The sequence below is a fragment of a genome, unplaced genomic scaffold (genome assembly GCF_019419815.1).
Source record: "Pyrus x bretschneideri cultivar Hongxiangsu unplaced genomic scaffold, Pyrus_bretschneideri_v1 Contig10, whole genome shotgun sequence".
Classification (NCBI taxonomy): domain Eukaryota; kingdom Viridiplantae; phylum Streptophyta; class Magnoliopsida; order Rosales; family Rosaceae; genus Pyrus; species Pyrus x bretschneideri.
Genome location: NW_025999391.1, coordinates 586,832 through 607,306, shown reverse-complemented (window position 1 = coordinate 607,306; position 20,475 = coordinate 586,832). Strand labels below are relative to the sequence as shown.

General features: G+C 36.9%; 3 protein-coding genes across 5 annotated transcripts; 2 read left to right on the top strand and 1 right to left on the bottom strand.

The window, feature by feature from the left end:
- The first annotated feature begins 6,583 nt into the window (after nt 1–6,583).
- On the top strand, nt 6,584–11,286 carry LOC103930341 (probable alkaline/neutral invertase B). Of its 3 annotated transcripts, none has more exons than XM_048564326.1 (6): nt 6,584–6,873; nt 7,389–7,425; nt 7,747–8,241; nt 8,685–9,116; nt 9,865–10,423; nt 10,757–11,286. In XM_048564326.1, the coding sequence occupies exons 3-6, from the start codon at nt 7,810–7,812 to the stop codon at nt 11,050–11,052; spliced, it is 1,719 nt and encodes a 572-aa protein (XP_048420283.1). In that variant the 5' UTR covers nt 6,584–6,873; nt 7,389–7,425; nt 7,747–7,809; the 3' UTR covers nt 11,053–11,286. The 3 variants fall into 3 exon arrangements, with proteins under 3 accessions (XP_048420283.1, XP_048420279.1, XP_048420286.1); XM_048564322.1 differs by having other exon boundaries at nt 7,371–7,425; XM_048564329.1 differs by lacking the exon at nt 7,389–7,425.
- A 1,060-nt stretch (nt 11,287–12,346) lies between these two features.
- On the top strand, nt 12,347–14,997 carry LOC125468497 (ER lumen protein-retaining receptor erd-2.2-like). Its single transcript, XM_048564315.1, has 6 exons — nt 12,347–12,756; nt 13,188–13,387; nt 13,749–13,889; nt 13,981–14,061; nt 14,517–14,641; nt 14,742–14,997. Exons 1-6 carry the CDS (start codon nt 12,534–12,536, stop codon nt 14,788–14,790), a joined length of 819 nt encoding a protein of 272 aa, XP_048420272.1. The 5' UTR covers nt 12,347–12,533; the 3' UTR covers nt 14,791–14,997.
- Nucleotides 14,998–16,121: 1,124 nt separating this feature from the next.
- LOC125480652 (type III polyketide synthase B) lies at nt 16,122–17,741 on the bottom strand. The gene is given in 4 exon segments (XM_048591659.1): nt 16,122–17,220; nt 17,283–17,311; nt 17,529–17,545; nt 17,547–17,741. Coding segments are annotated over 4 exon segments (1,236 nt in total). The 3' UTR covers nt 16,122–16,225.
- Nucleotides 17,742–20,475: the final 2,734 nt, after the last annotated feature.

The following is a 20,475-nucleotide window of genomic DNA, read 5'->3' as shown; positions in this document are numbered from 1 at the left end:
TTTAACCTACTCCTAACATGTTTTACAAATTTAACCAAAAATCCATGCGAAATTTCTAAAATGCCCCCCACCCCCACCCCCACCCTCCCTTTGTCTCTTCCTCCTTCCTCTTCGACTCTACAGTCCACTCCACCCCACCCTACTCCATCCCTTCTCCCAAATCCATCATCACCATCGCCGCACCCGCTACGACCGACGCTGCCACCAGATCTCGCTCTCTTTGTGCGATAGAAGATTTTCGAAAATGCATCTAATGTTAGAATTTCTCTGTCCCACATCAGCCACAAAGCTTGAAAACAAACCTTTTAAATAGAATTACTTCACTCTAACTAACGCCGATGCCTTTTGTATTAAAACCCCATACTTGACGGATTGAGCAGGTGGCCAAGTGGGGACAGTATCGGTGTTGTTGGAGTGAGCTCATGGCTTGTCTACCTGAAATTTAAGATGGTATCAGAGTTAGGAGACGGGTCCGTATATCCACATGAACTGGTGGGTCTCCTTTGACCCCACACAAATGGGTAAGCCCTCACATGGCTCCACGTAGGGCAAAAGATGCCACGTGCATTGGCCCAAAGCGAACGGGTAAGCCTCGGGTTGGCTCCACGTGGTTGCCGATGTGTGGAACTCTACGTGTGACCCATAAAATAGGGTCTCACGTGCAGAGGAGTGTTAGAATTCATCTGTCCCACATCGGCCACAGAGCTTGAGAACAACCCCTTTAAATAGAATTATCTCACTCTAACTAACACCGAAGCCTTTTATATTAAAACTTCACACCTGACGGTCCCACTCTAACTAATACCAAGGCATTTTATATTAAAACTTCACACCTGACGGATTGAGCAAGTGATCAACTGAGGATAGTATCGATGTTGTTGGAGTAGTTTAATGACCAGTCTACTTGAAATTTAAGATCTAAATCTGCAATTTCTCATCCCATCGTTTTATATGATATAATCATAGGTTGTTCTAATTTGCCTCCATTAAAGCATTTATGCATATTTTGAGTTCTCATTTTTTGTAGATCATTCCAACAAAAGCCATAGAAGCAGTGGCAAGAAACATCATAATTGTCCTCATCACCAACAAAACTAACAGCACATTCACAAAACGGAGTGGAATGACAAACATGAAGAGGAAAAAGAATATTCGTAGAGTTTACTTTACCAGTCAAAAACTGAACACAACATCCAACCATAAAAAATGCAAGCGTAGAAAGATTAAACTTTAATTTGATTTCCAAGGGGAATAACAGAGATTAAACTTTAATTTGATTTCCAAGGGGAATAACAGAGCAAGATATGGCGGCGGCGTCGATTGTAATGGGTGCGGCAATGGTGGTGGTGGATTTGGGAGAAAAGCCAGGGTGAGTTGGGTTGGGGTGGGGGTATAGTGGACTGGTGAGTTCGAGAGGGGGAAGAGATAAAAAAAAAAGAAGGGAGGGGGTAATTTAGTACTTTTGCATGAGTTTTTGGTTAAATTTGTAAGAATAATAAAAGGTAGGCTAAAAATCATTTCGTGGTGCAAATATATGGCTAGTTATCAAAATTTCTCCTGATTTAGTGTCTGTGAAATATGACAAAGGGTAAAATAGTAATTTTAACTACAAACAACAATACTATTCTAGGGAGAGGATTTGAAACCGAAACCCAGTGGAGTAAAGATGAAGACTCTATCTACTAGCACAATTCACTACTTGCTAGTTCGAAAGTATTTCATACCATACTACAGTCTAATAGAATTCTATTTATTATAAGTGTGATGTTTTAAGTTCAATTTATGTGGACGGTATCACGGCGACTTTGATGATAAATTGTTATGGTTGACCAGTTACGTTGTTTAGCCGAAATCCCCTCCCCTTAGTGTAAATATATCGCCAAAAACATTTAGTAAATATAATACTACTTCTAGGAAGGACTTGTAACTTAGTTTATTAGGTGTAGTATTGTCTTTTCACCTCTAATTTTGTATCCAATTTCCCATCTTTCTCTTGTGAGCGTCAGTGAGTGTGAATCGTTAATGAAAATTTGTAAAATTTACATAGATTTACGACTAACGTGTGAGTGAATGTCTTTAAACTTCTTATTCATCACATTCTACAAAAATTCCATAACATCTCAACAATCCCTTTATTTGGCAAAGCCAAATGTTAGGATTTTGAATTAATATGATGAGCCTTGCTCCATCTATAAACATTCTAGAATGAACATGAGCCTACCTATAAATATGAACTTATTAGGGATTCAGTTAAGGCATGTTAATTTTCATGGAAAGGGGATGATTATTGAGAGCCTTGTTTATCAACATTAGCAAGAGTTTGTAGCTAGTTAGTTTAAAACATCTATTCATGCAACGAGGTCCCAAATTTTATTTACCCCTCCTCAGCTATGCTACTCAAGAGTCCGACAAAAAAAATAAATAGAGGATTAAAAAGATACGTGCGGCTCATTTCTAATCAATAATTAGATTTCGAAAGAAAATGAGGAATCAACTTCATTTTCATTATGACTCATGACAGATGATAAAAACTTTAATTTAAATATTTAACTGTCATTCTTGATCATTCTAATTATGTCTTGTTCTTATTCAAGTTTACTTCGCTTCTTTCTAAAAATTTCGTTCTCAATAAGTAAACATAGCCTAAAGCCGTGTATTCACACGTAAAGCATGCCGGGCATGAGGTGGGCATGTTGTACTTAACCATATCAAGTAGCTTGCACGTGGTCATCAACCCACGCACGTACGACAACTAGGTCAACAATTCACATAAGAATTTCGACACCAATTTTTCGGATTAAACTTTTTTTTTTTAAATAATGTTAAATTTGGTGGTTGATTGATCACGTGAGTGCTTCCACTTTTTAACTTGATGCCAAAAAGAGAGAGAGAGGGGGAGTCAACAAACGGCACCGTTTAGGCGTTTTAGGGTCACCAACCACTTTGGATCTGCTGACTCCTTGTTTTGCACAAAGACAAAGATTGAAAGACATCTCTCTCTCCATTTTTGCAAATTGCATTATTTTCGAGAAAGGATCTTCTAGATCATCTTTGTAGGGATACTGGAAATCCTCTAATTACATTCATTTATTATACATCGTACAATTAATTTTTATTAAATACTGTTTATATTCAATTTTAAATAAAAAATTTATAATTATTTCTAACAATACGATGCATAATAAACAAATATGATTTAAGAATTCCTCGATTCCTCACAAAGAGAATCCAACAAAGATCTTTACTCATTATTTTCAATTATTGCAAAGGGCCAGGAGAAACCCAGTTGGCCTTCTATGTCTTTTAAGGTCCAAGTCCGAAAGCTCCCACGTTGTCATATACAATTTCATGTCATGCAATCATGACTCTCAAACATCACTTTCAAATACACACATTTGATAGAGAATGACTTACATGCGTCTTTTACTGTAGCGGTATTTTTAACTAGTTGTATACTTTTACTTCCTTTAACATTCTCATATGAAAGTGTGTTACTAATTTTAAATTTTGAGTACTTACGTACATCTCGTACTGTAGCGCATTCTTAACAAGCTGTGTACTTTTACTTGCTTCAACTTTTTGATATGAAATTGTGTTATCGATTTTAGATTTTGAGCATAGAAAATGTGAATTAAACTGGAAATTAAATTAAGCATGGAATTAAACGCATGGATTAATAGTTTGAAAACACAAGAAAACAAGACCTAGAGCATCGAATTCACCATAGCTAATTCTACTTAAACTTCTCGCTATGTTATGAACAAGTAATTCTCCAATATTAATGATCACTTTTCTCTAAATAATTCAAATGTCCATGACATTTGTCGCACCAAAAGTATTGTTACATATTAACTCCTTATGACATCTAGGCGAATTTAAACAAGATCTAATTAAGCTATATGGAAATCGTTGGAAAGCACACAAATCCTAACTACATGGCATCTACAAATAGGAGTTTACGGCATCAATTGCAAGATGCTAAACTCAAATTAAGTGTCGTATTTAATCTAACTTACATCAAATCAACTTAATTAAAACCTAGATGGTTATTAAGCATTTAAATAAAAATCAAGCGCATTATGAATAATAAAAGATACTCAATAAAAAATAAAAGCTCGATAATAAATGGCAAAAGAAAATTAAGTATTTGTAATTAGACTGCAACATAGCCCTAGCAAAGAAAAACTTTATACCACTCTTCCTCCTTGCCCCTCTGCCGCAACCTTCGTGTATATGTTTGGTCTGAATCAAGAAATAAGTAGCAATAATCTCCTTATATAACTCACGACAACTAAGGCTCAAAAGGCTGATAAAAGTTCACTTAGCACTGTGGTCTAGTGGTATTTTTTTTTACTTGTAAGTGAAAGGTCTTATATCCGATTCTCGCCAAGCGAATTCAAACCAAATTATTATATCTAATCCATTATAAGACTCAGTTCACTAAAAAAAATACCCACTAATATATGCAGGGCTGGTTTGAGTTGTGGTGCTTTGAAAAAAAAAGATTATTAAAAAAATTTAAAACATCAAATGCGTTTGGTAAAAAAAAAAAAAAAACTACTTTCAATGTCAATAGAAAAAGCATATAAAAGCAGAACCAAGGTCTACCATGCTTCTAAAAAGTGTTTTTTTATTTTTATTTTTTATTTTTTCCCAAAGCATAATAATCAGTGCTCATCTAATGAATTTTCAAAGGGCAAGTATACCACCACATATTTTACAAAATTACAATCATTGCCCTTACATTATTCTATTTGACAATTATTATATCACATTAAATACCATATCTTTTTTAGACTTGTAACATATTCATAGCAATTTATATAAAAGTTTACCAAACACTCATACACTATTTTTTGTTAAAAGCACTTTTATAAAAAAAATATTTACCAAACACTTAACAAGTTTATTTACAATTGTTTATTCTCACAGTAAATGCATAAACAATTTTTTTTTTTTGAAGTACAACAATATCAAACTAGCTCGTACTAACCCTAATGGACATATCCCTTATTAAAAAAATGATAAATCATAAGACTAATAATTAAATTCTCCTTAAGCACATTAAACAGCTTCCACACCAATTGTGTCATGTAGTTCGGATATTAAATGCCTCGAAATTAAAATAATATGATTTAGTGCATATAACTCATTCGAGTGTACAAAATTCAAAAGAAATATATGATAAAAATGCATAAAAATATGTCCAGATTAGAAGATAACTGATATTTTTATGTATATAAATACAAAAATTTACTCAAATCGTCCTTAGTACTGCGGTCTGATGATATTCATTTTCACTTGTAAGTTGGAGAAGTCTTAAATTCAAATCTCGTGGATGATGAATTTGATACTAATTTAGGTTGCTCATTGAGCGACTTAACCGAACTCTCTTCCCCCTTAGTATAAAATACGTTGTACCCCCCAAGAAAAATCCACCCAAATCATGATACCAACATCACTTCTCATATACACATTTTTGTTTTTATGTCAATTTCTCATCTACACATTTGACAACAACAATTTTTGCTTCGATCATAATAAAATGCCAACATGGCATTAATGAGTTTCAACAAATTATAAGTATCCTATAGATGATATTTAATGTATAATTTGACACAAATCATAGTGCACATTCATAGCTCATCATTACTTATCTAAGCTACTTATTAATAGAACTCTATTTGTCAACCAAAATCTATGAAATTATTATTCTAACCCTCTCATCAAAGCTAAATAATATTAAAGACATGGCAATTTAGTAATTACATACCACTCAAATTTTCTATCTTTCACACGAACCTCACAGCTAAATAAACATAACATATCCTATTTTAAAAATAAAAAACTGGATATATTAACCAGAGTAAAGATGCCAAAATACAATGAAAGCCCACAACGAGGCAAGCTACCAAAAAACAAACTCGGAAGTGCAAGGGGAAAGGACTCGACACTAAAAGTAACCAACTAGCGTCACCTCTTGCACAACCAAAGAACATCAATGTGGGCAAGGTGAAAAAAAAAATGGAGGACGTTTTTTTTTTTAATTTTTTAATCCACGTCTCCACTTCAGAACCGCCCCTTAATCCCTTCTTCAAAGATCCACACGCAAATGTTTTATTTTTAAGAAGTAATATAAATATTTTATAACAAATAATAGACAAATTTAATTACACACGTATTATGCGCATATAACTAGTTACAAATACTCAAAACAATGTTAACTTAATCCCTTCTTCAAAGATCCACACGCAAATGTTTTATTTTTAAGAAGTAATATAAATATTTTATAACAAATAATAGACAAATTTAATTACACACGTATTATGCGCATATAACTAGTTACAAATACTCAAAACAATGTTAACCGTGACCGTAACATCACTTACACACTAGTATAACATTATTACTCATTATTCAATAGTCTCCATTTTGACGGACATAACGGAGTTACCCATCGCAGTCAATCAGACTCACCCACGTTATCAAATATCTTCCGTACATCGCAGAGCCCCGCATACCAAAAGCAAGAGATATATATATATATATATATATATATATATATAGAGAGAGAGAGAGAGAGAGAGAGAGAGAGAGAGGTCTATCATTTCATTTCATACAGGAGGTGATGTGTAGTAGACAAAAACTCGAGCCCCAATAGCTCATCTGCCAGTCACCGCTACCAATTTACACGAAAGCCTTCACAGGCTCGTCCGGTCGACTGCCGCAGAGTGGCCCCACCACCGCCTCATGGCAGCAGTACCCAACCAAATTCTATAAGAATACACTCTCACCACCGAGCTTTCTTCTTTGGTTTCATTTTTTATACATCTGAAACTGAAAGCTCTGGCAGCCTTTCAAATCTCCATCGAGGTTAGTTCTTCTCTCTGTTCTTGAAAACCCAATTAATTAATTATTAATTAATTAGGATTTCCGCATTGCATGCATGTTTATATGGGTTTGGATCATCGTTGATTTCCACTTGATTGGATCTTGAATCATTTTTTGGATTTTGGTTTTCGGCGATTGATGTTCTTTCTGGCGAATGGATTTTTGAGTATTTTTCTTGTGAGTGATCAGATTGATGAATTGAATATTGCTTCTTATTTGTTTTTTTTTTTTGAGAAATCGAAAACCCAGTTTTCTGGTAAATCAACGAGGGACTACCACATTATATTTGATAATGATATATTTGATGGATTGAGAAGATAATGATATATTTGATCACCACATTATATTTTAGCATAGTTGTAAAGAAATGTATTACTGATTGTAATCGGTTGGTGAATTTTCCTGTTGCATATTTGTTGATCATTTTGGGGCAGTTTGTAAATTTGGAAACTTGTAATACCTAAAATTTGCCCTTACAGATAACCTTAAATCATCAGTGAGTATCTTGATCCAACCAACCAATCAGGCAGACAGGTACGTCGTCTCTGCGAATTAAGCATTTTCTTGTTTTGTTAATTATTTTTTATGGATATGCAGGAAGCATGTTTTTATTACATTCTGGAATTGTTTGTGATATAAGTATTATTTTTAATATATGTAATATTTATCATAAATTTATTATATTTTAACCACCGTGTCCTAGCCGTGTCCGTGTCCTTGTTTTTTGAGATTTGCCGTGTTGCCTGGTCGCGTGTCATGTCTGTGTAACATAGATCACACCTGGGAGGGGTGAAAGTAGCTGATTAGTGCGTTTTTGCATGCAATGAATGCTGAATTCTGGTGGTTGAATTGCAGGGTGTTGACTGTTGAGCACAAAACTAGCCACTGGGTTATTGTCCACTGCTAAAGTCTGTCGAAATGTCAGCGCCCAATGCGGATTTGTCCCACAATGGAGATATGAGACATGTTGATTCACTATGTAGTGTGGCAGAAATTGACGAAATTGATTTTTCAAAGTTACTAGACAAACCATGCCTTCTGAATATGGAGAGAAAAAGATCATTTGATGAGAGGTCACTCAGTGAACTATCTATTGCGGTGTCCCCACATCCCTCATCGAGAAATGCTGAGAACACTTCCAGATTTTTTGAACCTCCTGAGTATGTATTTTCGCCCTGTAGTAGAATGTCACTCATGGGTACCCCTAGGTCCCAGATGGGCTTTGAGCCGCATCCAATGATTGGTGAAGCTTGGGCAACTTTGAGGCGTTCATTGGTGTTTTTCCGTGGTCAGCCAGTTGGGACAATTGCTGCATCAGATACCACAGAAGAAAATCTTAACTATGACCAGGTAGAGACCCTTAATCCTTGTTCTTCTGATTAGTTATGGCTATTATTGGTTTTTGTTATATCAGTAGCTACATTCAATTATTCATTAACTGTATCATAATGGTCGGAACATTGACTTTGTAATGAATCTAATAGTAGAGGGAACTAAAACTTTATTATTAGCATATTTCCGTTTGTTAATCTGAATCCTAAACCTCCATATTAACATTCTGATTATACGGTTTCAATAATATGTTTCAAACTGTGGATGTGTGCTGTCTATGTGTTGCCCTTGAGATGCTTTATGCAGGACATACTTTTATTTTTGTTGAACAAAAGAGTATAGATTCAGCTATCCCCTTGTGCTTTTCTTTAACTCAGGCTAGTTCTAGGCAGACTTTCCAATACATGAAGTTGGCGAGCACAAATTTTGTTCTTATTTTTTCTTCTTATTGATCTGTGAAGGTGTTTGTTCGAGACTTCGTCCCCAGCGGATTGGCTTTTCTCATGAATGGTGAACCAGAAATAGTTAAAAATTTTATCTTGAAGACTCTTCGTCTTCAGTCATGGGAGAAAAAGATTGATAGGTTTCATCTAGGAGAAGGAGTAATGCCAGCTAGTTTCAAAGTACTCCATGATCCAGTCCGGAATAGTGAGACTTTAATAGCAGATTTTGGTGAGAGTGCGATAGGAAGAGTTGCTCCTGTTGATTCTGGATTTTGGTGGATCATATTGCTTCGAGCATACACAAAATCCACTGGAGACTCTTCATTGGCTGAACTGCCTGAATGCCAGAAGGGTATGCGGCTTATTCTAAGTTTATGCCTATCGGAGGGGTTTGATACATTTCCAACCCTTCTTTGTGCTGATGGATGCTGCATGATTGATCGTAGAATGGTACGTTTTTCATAATCATGTTGAGTCCTGTATTTATCATCTGGTATATATAGAATATGCCATATATGTGTGATATCATGAATGGTAAGTAAAGCCCTTGAAATATTAGCAAATGCATAAGTTAATAGTTTAGGAGTTTGTAAGTAAAGTTGATAACATTCTTTAAAGTAAATTAAAATCATCCTTTCATGAGTAATGCTGTTTCTAACCCGAGTTTATATGCTCTTGCCTGCCAAAACAAATAAAAAACTACCAGTTATTGCCTTCTTGCTCATGAGCTGACTGCAGCATTTTATATTGTCTATTAGGTGTCTTGTAAAGGGTCGTCAGCTAAGTAACTTAGTTGCCATGCAGCTCATGCTAGCCCCCACATATTCCTGCCTGACCAATTGTTTTAGGTTCTTATGACCTTTAATAAGGAAAAATAGCACAGGTCAATTCACACAACTAATACCCTAGCAATTCTTGGTGCACTTAGCCTTTGAGAATCATTTATCTGCCCATCAGATTTTGAGCATTAATCTCAATGAAATTGCTACAGAAATTTAATCAATAAAATCTATTTGGATTACAATTTCTTGTATAAGAGGTATTTCTTGATCATTCTTGATCTTTATCATTTATCACTACGAGTTGTTTGCCATTTATGTTCTGAGGCACATATTTTTTTTCCATTTAGATTTAGATAATGTGTTGCCTATCTTTTCAAGTCTTTCAACTCACTTCTGTATTGGTTATGTGTTTCAAGGGTGTTTACGGGTATCCCATCGAAATTCAGGCTCTCTTCTTCATGGCTTTAAGATGTGCTTTGCTTCTTCTTAAGCATGATGATGAGGGGAAGGAGTTTATTGAGCGCATATCAAAACGCCTTCATGCCTTGAGCTATCACATGAGAAGTTACTTTTGGCTAGACTTTAAGCAGTTAAATGACATATATCGTTATAAAACTGAAGAATATTCGCATACAGCAGTCAACAAGTTCAACGTGATACCAGATTCTCTTCCGGACTGGGTTTTTGACTTTATGCCAACTCGTGGTGGTTACTTTATAGGGAATGTCAGTCCTGCCAGAATGGATTTCCGTTGGTTTTGCTTGGGTAATTGTGTAGCGATTCTTTCGTCCTTGGCAACCCCTGAACAATCTATGGCGATAATGGATCTAATAGAATCACGATGGGAGGAATTAGCAGGAGAAATGCCACTAAAGGTCTGTTATCCAGCAATAGAAAATCATGAATGGAAGATTGTAACAGGCTGCGACCCGAAAAATACTAGATGGAGCTACCACAATGGGGGGTCTTGGCCAGGTATGCTTTCACACTATACTCTCCTTTGCACAAAGTTATAGCGTTAATGCGGATTTTTTATCAAAAACCCTCCAATAGGTCTTAATAATAAAGTGGTAAAGAAAAACGCCTACCATCCTCCCCATCGTCCTTCCCCCTTCCTTTGATTATGAGTTATTAGCGATGGATTAAAATAGAAGTGTAGTTGTTTTCTGTGCTGAAAGGGTGATTACTCTATATACAGACACCTGCTATACTTATCACCCCCATAATTAAATGATACGGTTATGATAAGTTATATTTGGTGCCATCTTAATTTTTCTGCCAAGTAACATGCCATTGTGTTCGGTACAGTGCTCTTATGGCTTCTCACTGCTGCATCCATCAAGACCGGGAGGCCCCAGATAGCTAGACGCGCCATTGAACTTGCCGAGAGCAGGTTGCTGAAAGACAACTGGCCCGAGTACTACGATGGGAAACTTGGTCGTTATGTTGGGAAGCAAGCCCGTAAATTCCAGACCTGGTCAGTTGCGGGGTACTTGGTAGCGAAGATGATGTTGGAAGACCCATCTCATTTGGGGATGATAGCGCTTGAGGATGACAAACAGATGAAGCCGGCAATGAGGAGATCGAATTCGTGGACTTGCTAATTCAACCGCGGTCAACCTATGACCTAAGGATGACCTAATCGGCACAAGGGTTTGGTTCAGGGGTTAGGGGAGTTGATGGAGGACCAACAACTTGGTGAAGTAGTGGCTTCTTGCTTCTCCAATTTTAAATAAGCTACTTGTATGTAGTATGCTTGTAATATGTCTTTTCCTAGTGCAAAACCTTCTATTCTAATTAACTAATTCCTTCCTATATTATGTCATTACTTCCTTGAAGAGATGAGATTTGATGCCAAGGACTTTTCCCAAACAAATGCTTAAGCCACATGAGCACTTTTAGCACAAGCACTTTTTTGAGCAATTTGCGGCCTGCTTTTGAGTTTTCCCTTTGAAGTCTTTGAGAGCATAAAATGAAGTAGGAATTTGGTTGACCAAATTTTGTACAACATTGAATATAAGGGATGAACACCATCACAATGTCAAGGTGGCATGTTGTGATTGGTGAATCGCATATGTTTGTTGCTTATTTGGTAATTCTTGTTGTCAACCTAGAGATTTAAAAAGGACATAACTTATCAAAATTTTTTAAAAGAAACCAATTAAGTAATTAAGATTTATGGATTGGATTGGATTTTACTCAAACCGTACTTTTTAATTTCGTTACGGATGAGGGTTTCCAATAATGCATCTGTCTCTAGGCTACTTCTACCGCCATTGAGCTGATTAAATATTTTAATTCAGTCAACTGGTTTTAAGAGATCTTAATTCATGACTTTGTTTAACAATTGAAATCATGGACACTAACAAATTGGATTGCTAATTTGGCCTTGGTTGATATCTTATCACTTTCAAATACAAATGTTATGCAATATACAAATCTATTAGAAATAAGATAATAAAAAGAAAAAAATAAATACGATTTCTTTTAAAACAAAAAACAGGCTTACCAAATAAGTTTTTGAGTTGTGAATTGGGAAATCGTTTTTGAGTTAAAAATTTTAAACTCAAATAGTAATAATATAATTCAAATTCACCTTTGATGAAGATCGAATGTAATACATCTCGCTTACAGTGAAATTTTGGACTTATAGTTGAATTAATTTCTCCCCATAGTTTGATTACGTTACGGTATCTGGTAAGCAACCGAGCGTCAGAGTTGTTTCTGAAGACGGTGCCTTGACATCCAATCCACTGAGAACAAGCCACGTTGAAAGAAACGACGTATAAATCTTTGACAAAATACCGGATCAGATTGTGTTACCCGGGTACGGGTACCGAAAACCCGAAAAGATCACCAGAACCATGCCCATTACAAAACAGTCCAATTAAGAAAGGAAGTCTCTCCCTCTCCCCTCTTTCTCTCTCTAAATTCTGAGGGAACCTGTTTCCGCACCACAACTACTCACAATAATTAGTTTTACCTCACCTTCTCTCCACCGCATCAAACTTTCCGGGAAAATCAAGGGCCCGAGAAAACCACAAAAGGGGAAAAAAAAGGAAAAATCAAAACAGAACCAAACCTCATGAGGGCTCCGAAGAGGCCGATCCACACCGTATGGACATGGGCGCGACGCCAGCCGTCCAAAGTTCAGGCCTTTCTGGCCGTCGTTTCGGGCATGGCGGCGCTGGTTCTGCTCCGATTCATCGTCCACGATCACGACAACCTCTTTGTTGCAGCTGAGGCTGTGCACTCGATTGGAATCTCCGTTCTTATCTACAAGCTCATGAAGGAGAAGACTTGCGCTGGTAAAGTTTCGAGCTTTTTAGGGTTTTTTTTTTGTTTTGTTTGAATGGGTGCAAAATTTGGGATTTTAGGGATTGTTGATGCAAATGATTTTGTTCTTGTTGATTCGATTTTGGTACTTGCTTCTCTGTTGTGGGGAATCTGGTATTTTTCCGATATTAGGATGACTGGAATTTCGCATGCGAAGTTTCCTGAATTGGGTTTGTTTTGGTTTGTGAGAAAATTGTTATCAATGGAGGGAAAATCTGATTTTGTTACTTAACAAAATAAAAGAAATCTGGGCTTTATTGGATTGGTGATATAATTGTTAGAAAATAATTTCGTAATTCTATCCGTTTAGAAATTAGGAACAAGACCAGTGTTTCTTTTCCCCTCAGGCTATGAAACTCGTGAAAGTTTGATTGGAAAATATTGGAATTGGAATTGTTTGCAGGGCTATCACTCAAATCGCAGGAACTGACAGCTATGTTTTTAGCTGTGAGATTATACTGTAGTGTAGTTATGGAATATGATATACACACCCTGCTAGATTTAGCTACGCTGGTGACGACCCTCTGGGTCATTTATATGATCCGGTTCAACTTAAAGTCGAGTTACATGGAGGACAAGGACAACTTCGCAATATATTATGTTGTAAGTTTCTCTCTCAATCAATGTTATCTTCTTTTGTATTTCTATGAAGTGTTATATGCTTATATGTGATGGCGAATTCTCACATTATAAAATTAAGCAAAAGCATTAATTTTCTTTATCGGTTGAGTTTCTGATCAAAGAGGTAATTAAAAATTTGCTTATGTGTGCAGTCATGTTAATTTGTTTTGTTACATGGACAATTTTAGGAACATGTTTACAGGGAAAAATCGATTGACTACCTCTTTCTGTGTTGATGCATTGTGAAGTTTATTCTTGAATAAAAGCAATACGTTACTTACTATTTCTTGCTTTTTTATGTTGCTTTCTTTCTTATAGTGATATAATTTCTGGTTTGATGCAGGTGGTTCCATGTGCTCTACTAGCTCTGTTTATTCATCCATCAACTTCTCATCATTTGTTGAACAGGATTTCCTGGGCATTTTGTGTGTATCTGGAAGCTGTTTCCGTACTGCCTCAGTTGCGGGTCATGCAAAACACAAAGGTCAGATTGTATAGAATGGAAACTTGAATGTTTATGATTTTACAGCTTTGACTGCTTGCTGACCTGATTCATTTTATATTTCTACTTTCAGATTGTTGAGCCATTCACAGCACACTACGTGTTTGCACTGGGCGTCGCAAGGTTCCTCAGCTGTGCCCATTGGGTTCTACAGGTTCGATCTTTATGCATTTTTTCTTTGTATTAGTTTGTTTTGTTTGCGGCATTTTGGAAAATGATTATTTTGCATGATGTTAGATGAGTTTCTGAATTGATTCCTAAATGCTGTTTGTGATGCTCTTTGAATCAATTCCCATGTAGGCACCTTGTTGGGTCGCTTTAGTCTCATATTTTAAAGTAGCATATTGATTATAAACAAACAATATCTCACAAACCTTTCCTACTGTAATTTTTTTTATTGATGAGTGAAACCCTTGTTGCGTCATAAGTTGCTTTTCAAAGTTGTAGTTCACCCGTCCGTGCTCGGACACTTGTGCCAGTTATATAGAAATGTATGAGCGCATTGATCAAAGTCTTAGAAGAATCATACTTTATAAATTGTTTTTTCGCTAAAGGGTATGAGCTTGTAGGATTCTACCACTAATAAAACTTAATCTATTGCTCTAACAGGTATTAGATACACGAGGGCACTTGCTTGTAGCCTTGGGCTATGGGTTATGGCCTTCCATGGTTCTTATTTCAGAAATTGTCCAGACTTTCATATTAGCAGACTTCTGTTACTACTACATTAAAAGGTTTGCCTCAATCCATTATGTTATTTCCAAGTTTCCTTTTCTTTTCCCAAGTGTAGATTCTTTCATTCAACCCTTAATGTGGACATTTTTGTTTTGGCAGTGTTTTCGGAGGGCAGCTTGTCCTGCGTCTCCCTTCCGGGGTTGTATGAGTTAGCTCTGGTTCTGCTTCTGTCTGCGAGCGCACTGCCGTCAAAGACTTTTAACTTAGCTAGGCAATGTGGCTGGTGAATGGTTGTTTAAGTTCCCCTTTTTTTATAGTTCCTCGTATCACTATACCTGGGTAGATGAGTTGAATTACTCCATATTTGACTTCAAAACAGCAATTTCATCTTGTAGTGCCAATTGCTTAATCACTAGCTCCTCCATCTTGTCTTTAAATTTATGCCCTCTCTCGTACACCTTTCGGTTGATTATTTCTTGGAGCATATAGATGAATTGGAGCAGGACGAGCCTCTTCGGCGCGCTGCAGTACCATAGGTGCGACAATATCCATGAACATCTTCATCTGCAATCCCATCAAATATCTTATCTCGTGCAGCTGTGGCCTGTTCCGACTCGCTCAGTTCATCAAGTCGTTGATTATATTCTTCCCAAGTAGTTTCAAAAGACTTCAGACATGAATTTTCAGAAATTCGTTCATGTTTTTTCTAGTCTGTGCTGACATTTTGCTATAAGTTTACTATGTTAGACTTGTTTATTTCATCCAATTGAAAAGTCGCATCTCAAACACTTGTCCGCCATCTGCCCACCAACTTGAGTGGATTCTCATTGCTGCCTACTTATTTTTTGATTTTCTGATAACCAATCAAATGCCACGTTTGCCACGACCATCAAACTCGTGTTTATTTTTTTTCAAATATCTACATGCACTCAGCGTCGATGCATGTTCGGTGGTGGTTGAATTTAATCCATCAGTCCTTGGTCATTCAATTAATGTGTTGAATTAAATTCAACGGTCAAATATGTGTTGGTATTCTATTTCTGCCAATTGCCCGAGTCGTAGGGTATTTGGGTTTGCTACAGTTTTTTGGTCTTTCTTCTTGGTCCTGGTCCTACTTTGGTGAAGACTACTAGTCCCACATGTCCTGTGCTAATTCAGCAAATACATCCCAATAAACATTATTTCTATCACGGACAAAAGAAAAGTTGTTGCATAAAACGGAATTTATATTGGCATCACCAATGCATCCTCGTGTGGAAAACTTACCAGGTTGGGGAGAGAATAGATAATGCAAAGAGGGTACAAACCTCTCTCTCATCGTTTGACATGTGACTAGAGACATAGAAAGTAAGAGATATAGCTTAGGTTACAAACAAAATTTTGGCCCGGCACGGGTTCTATTCCCGTTGTGCCCCTATCACATCCTCAGATGGTAAGTCACGTGAGCTGGGACAGGGGAGGTAATTGTCTCCTCAAGGTGAGATGTTTCCTTATTCTAAGCAAGAATTTCTTCATTTGTAGGTTAACTAGATTGTCAACTAAGAACATAAGACTTCGATTAATCAACTGGAACAGCAGTGGAAAGGCAGTTACTAAGTAACGTTGGTCATCCATTTAATGACAGTATATATAAAAAAAAAAACTTAGACAGCAAGCTTCCTTGCTAAAATTCCCTCAAAAGTAACTCCAGGTCCAAAGGCCAGTATCATTCCCCATTCACCATCTCCTTCTCCTTCCTTCTTCATCTTCTTGCTCTCTTCAATGATGTACTCCAGAACATACACTATGGTGTTACTGCTAGCGTTGCCATAATCCGCCAGAGCGCGTCTGCTCGCGTTCAGCTTCTCTGGCGACAAATCAAGACGCTTCTCCATTCGGTTCAAGATTGCCGGACCTCCTGGATGGACAGCCCAAAACATCTTGTTGTACTCCTTGTTATCGTATCCAACAACTCCCATCAGCCTCCCACAGAAACCTTCAATGTGATCTTCAATTATTTGAGGCAGCTCTCTTTCCAGCTTGAAGCTGATCCCTTCTTCTGTGACCCTTCCATCAATGGTCTTCTCAGTACCAGGCAGGAACTCTTGTAAGGCTGTGTGAAGTTCGAACAGCGGGTTTTCAGATACCAATTCGGGGTCTGAGCCAATCATCATGGCTCCAGCACCATCCCCAAAAAGTGCAACACCAACAAGATCATATGGTCTGTTTGCACTTGGTGGTTTGTACCCAATGATAGTGGTTTCAGAAGTAGCAAGCAGGACTCTACTTCCTGGATTGTTCTCGGCAATGTCTTTGGCAACACGAACGCCAGCCACACCGCCCGAGCAGCCTGAGAAGTAGAGCATGACCCTTTTAGTCTGGGGACTGAGTCCAAGGCCTTTCGCTAGGTAAAGGTCACCACCCGGGAGGCGAGCTTCACTGGACGAGACATAGACCAAGTGGGTTATATCTGAAGTAGGTCTCCCCCATTTCTTGATGCAAGCTTGTGAAGCTTCAATTGCCATCTTTGTTACAGCTTCATTGCAAATGTGTAGCCTTTGCTTTATAGTTGGTGTGCCTTCAGTTGTAAGCTCTGGATACTTTTCCAGAATCTCTTCTGACATGACCACATACCTAGTTTTGACTGTTGTTGTTTTGCCTGTGAAATGCCATTGAAGAGTTACTAAAACAATATGATATCACCGTCCTTTTAAACAAAACACTGTCATATTTTCCTACAAGATATTTGGTGTGTTATGTTGTCAGACTGTTAGTCGGACTTATAAATTTAAACAAAAAATTCACCTGATTAGTTAATGGTACAAGTGAAAAGTCTGGCAAGAGAACATTTCTTTTCGCATGGTTCACATGCAGAGTCTATACGCGTAGTAACTTCTTATGATCCCCAAATTGGGGTCTTTTGAGTAGGGTTTGCATAACTATTAGTGTCAATGTTGATATTTGAAAGAAAAAGGAGAGAAGTTTGACGGACTTACAGAGTCGAGCCAGCTTCTGCTTAAGCTCTGGATCATCACTGTTGGTATCTTTGAAATACCCATCAACCAGAAAATCCTGCATGACAAGCTGGTGAGGGAAGGCCTTTCCGAGTGAGAGAATTGTAGCATTTCCGGCGTTCGCCTTCATTGGGAAACCTCCTTGCACAACATGTTCACTCCCCATTTTCTAGTTCTCTGATCTCTCTCCTCTCTCTCTTTCTCTCTCTCTCTCTCTCTCTCTCTCTCTCTCTCTCTAAAGAGATGCTGATATATATAACTTTTGATATTACCAGTAAAGCAGGAACTGGGGCTGCCCTATATATACAGCTCCTCTCCAATTTTTGACATTATATTAAAATCAAAGAGAACTTTGGGATTAACATTTTCAATTGGGGTGGTAAGATATCATGCAGAGTGTAATTGTTATAAATAGAGTGGTTTAGTTGAGAAGCAAGGTGTTCATGTAGGTTATGTTTAAAGGTGGTAGGTAATACTTTGGTTTGGAGTTTGGGCATTGCACTGGTACGGTGTTTTCACTTAAAATCAAGGCTTTTTAGTTTACATGCCCCGTGCTTTGATGAAAATCTCACTTTGCTCCATGAACTTGTAATTATGAGACTTTGCCCCTTATGCTTCTGTTTCGTGTCTTTATTTTACCTTATCTCATCAATTTGGTCAGAAAAATTATTTCGTTTATTTGATGCGGAATTGATTAAAAGCGTAGGGGTCAACGTCACACAGTTGCAAGTTTAGGGGGCAAAGTGGGACTTTCATTGAAGCGCAGGGACCTTACAAACAAATAAGTCTAAAAGCAATCAAATATGTACTTACTCTCTCAGCATTTTTGGTCCAGAGATCCCCATTTTTTGTTACATAATCACAAAATTGAAGCCATGGACTTGGCATGTCCCACTGGCTGAGAAATGATCTAGCTAAACAAGGAATAAACCTTCAAATTGCTTTCGGAGTAGGTAGCATTCACTAAGGATATGAGCGAAAGATCGAAGGAGAGAACTTGTAATTATATCAGCACCAATATTGTTTCTAATATATAACAACTTATTAACCTCTGCAGAAATGTAATGATCTGGACATTTTTACCCCATAAAATTTAGCAACTAAAAGGCTTGGAGTTGGATGAAATCGTCAAAAGATCAGAGAGGCACTTTCCAATAACAAAGTCGATAACTTGGGTGACCGCCTGTTCAAGGGCTGTCACACGTTGCAAGGACTCTTCTGCAGTTGGTTTTTCACCATTTTTTATATCAGTCACAGCTTTAACAAATATTGATGCCAATTTCAACATATCTGCTACTTAGGCAACAGCGCCCTGAAATCCAATTTTTATCTCCTTCAAAGTTATGGAAAAGTATGTTCCAACGTAACGACGACTGCAAAATGCAAGAGCACTGTCATGATTATCCATATCACCATACCAATTTACCAGCTTATTTACATAATAGATCAGATTTCAAATATGCAAATAGGTGACAGTCCATTAACCTTCGCATGAAAAAGTAGGGATACCAAGATCTAATATCCTACGAAGAAAGCAACGGCGTGGTTTAGTTAAAAGATTACCTCCATACCTTTAATGGTAGCATCCTTTGCAACCATTGATGTATTACCCTGTGGGGACATTAGAGTCACCAGTAGACAGTTTGCCAACCTGAAGTGTACGCGGAGAACTGCGAATCCCATTGTAATAAATTTGTAATTCTATCAAATATAAAGAAATTAGCGATAATGATAATGCAAATCTCTATCGTAAGTGGCGGCGGTCTCTTATACAGATCAGAAATTAATGAAATGATTTGGAAGCTATATCAGTTATATAAACTGCTCAAATAACTTCCGAGTCCAAGCATTTTTCAGCATGGTTATTACCTTGAGGTTAAGTTCCCTCTGAAGACTGGTGTTGAAAAGGCTTGTCGCAAGCCAATCAATATACTTGTTTTTAAGTTTGAGGAAAAAAAAAAACTAGAGGAAGAAAAAAAAAAAAATTAAAAAAATTAAAAGAAAAAAAGAGATTTGGTCACTGGAGATTCTGAAAAGAGGTGTTAGGTTGGGCTTTTGAAAATATTATCGTTAGTTCCAATTGGACTTTTGAAAATAGGAGTTAGTTTCGAGGATTATGATTTGGTAGTCAGGTTTTCAAAAAGAGACGTTTGTTCTAGTTGGGCTTTCAAAAAAATTGGCGTTAGTTCGGGTTGGGCATCCGAAAAGAGACGTTAGTTTTGATGGATTGTGATTTGATGAGCTTTCGAAAAGATTGGTGTTAGTTTCAGCATACCAGTCAAGATTTCATGCATTCTCCCTTAATGCGTGGTCACACGTGAATGAGGTGCTGATAGTTTCAAATTAGATCTTATTTCCTTTTTGGCAAACTTATGATTTCACATCATGAGTTTAGGGGAGTGTTGGAAAATAAAAATGAAAGTATTTTAGGGATTTAATTTAATTAGTAATTTTATATGATTTAATTATAGTTTTGGTATGATTTGATTTGGTCTAGGTTTTCTTATCTTGTAGACAAATGATCATTTGATTTATTTCCTAGTATTGCTTCTTTATAAACTTATAAATACCTCCTTACAAAGATGGATAAAGTATTAAAATTGTCATTTGAGAAATAAGAGATTGTACAGAACTCTTATATTTTAATAAATCCTTTATTTTCAACTTTTATTCCTATACAGCATGAAGCACGAAGGTCGCCCATAAACAAACATTACTCCATTGTCGAGGAAATATATATCGCATCTGCTATTGAGCATATATTATTGTGGGTTATGAATTAAGCTTTGATAGGGAATCTAGTGTGTTCAACTACATTGGCCAATGCAAGAGTGACTTTCTTGTCAACTTTGTATCCTAGGTTTGAAGTATTGAAAAAGTAGATTGTACGAAGGTTTAGT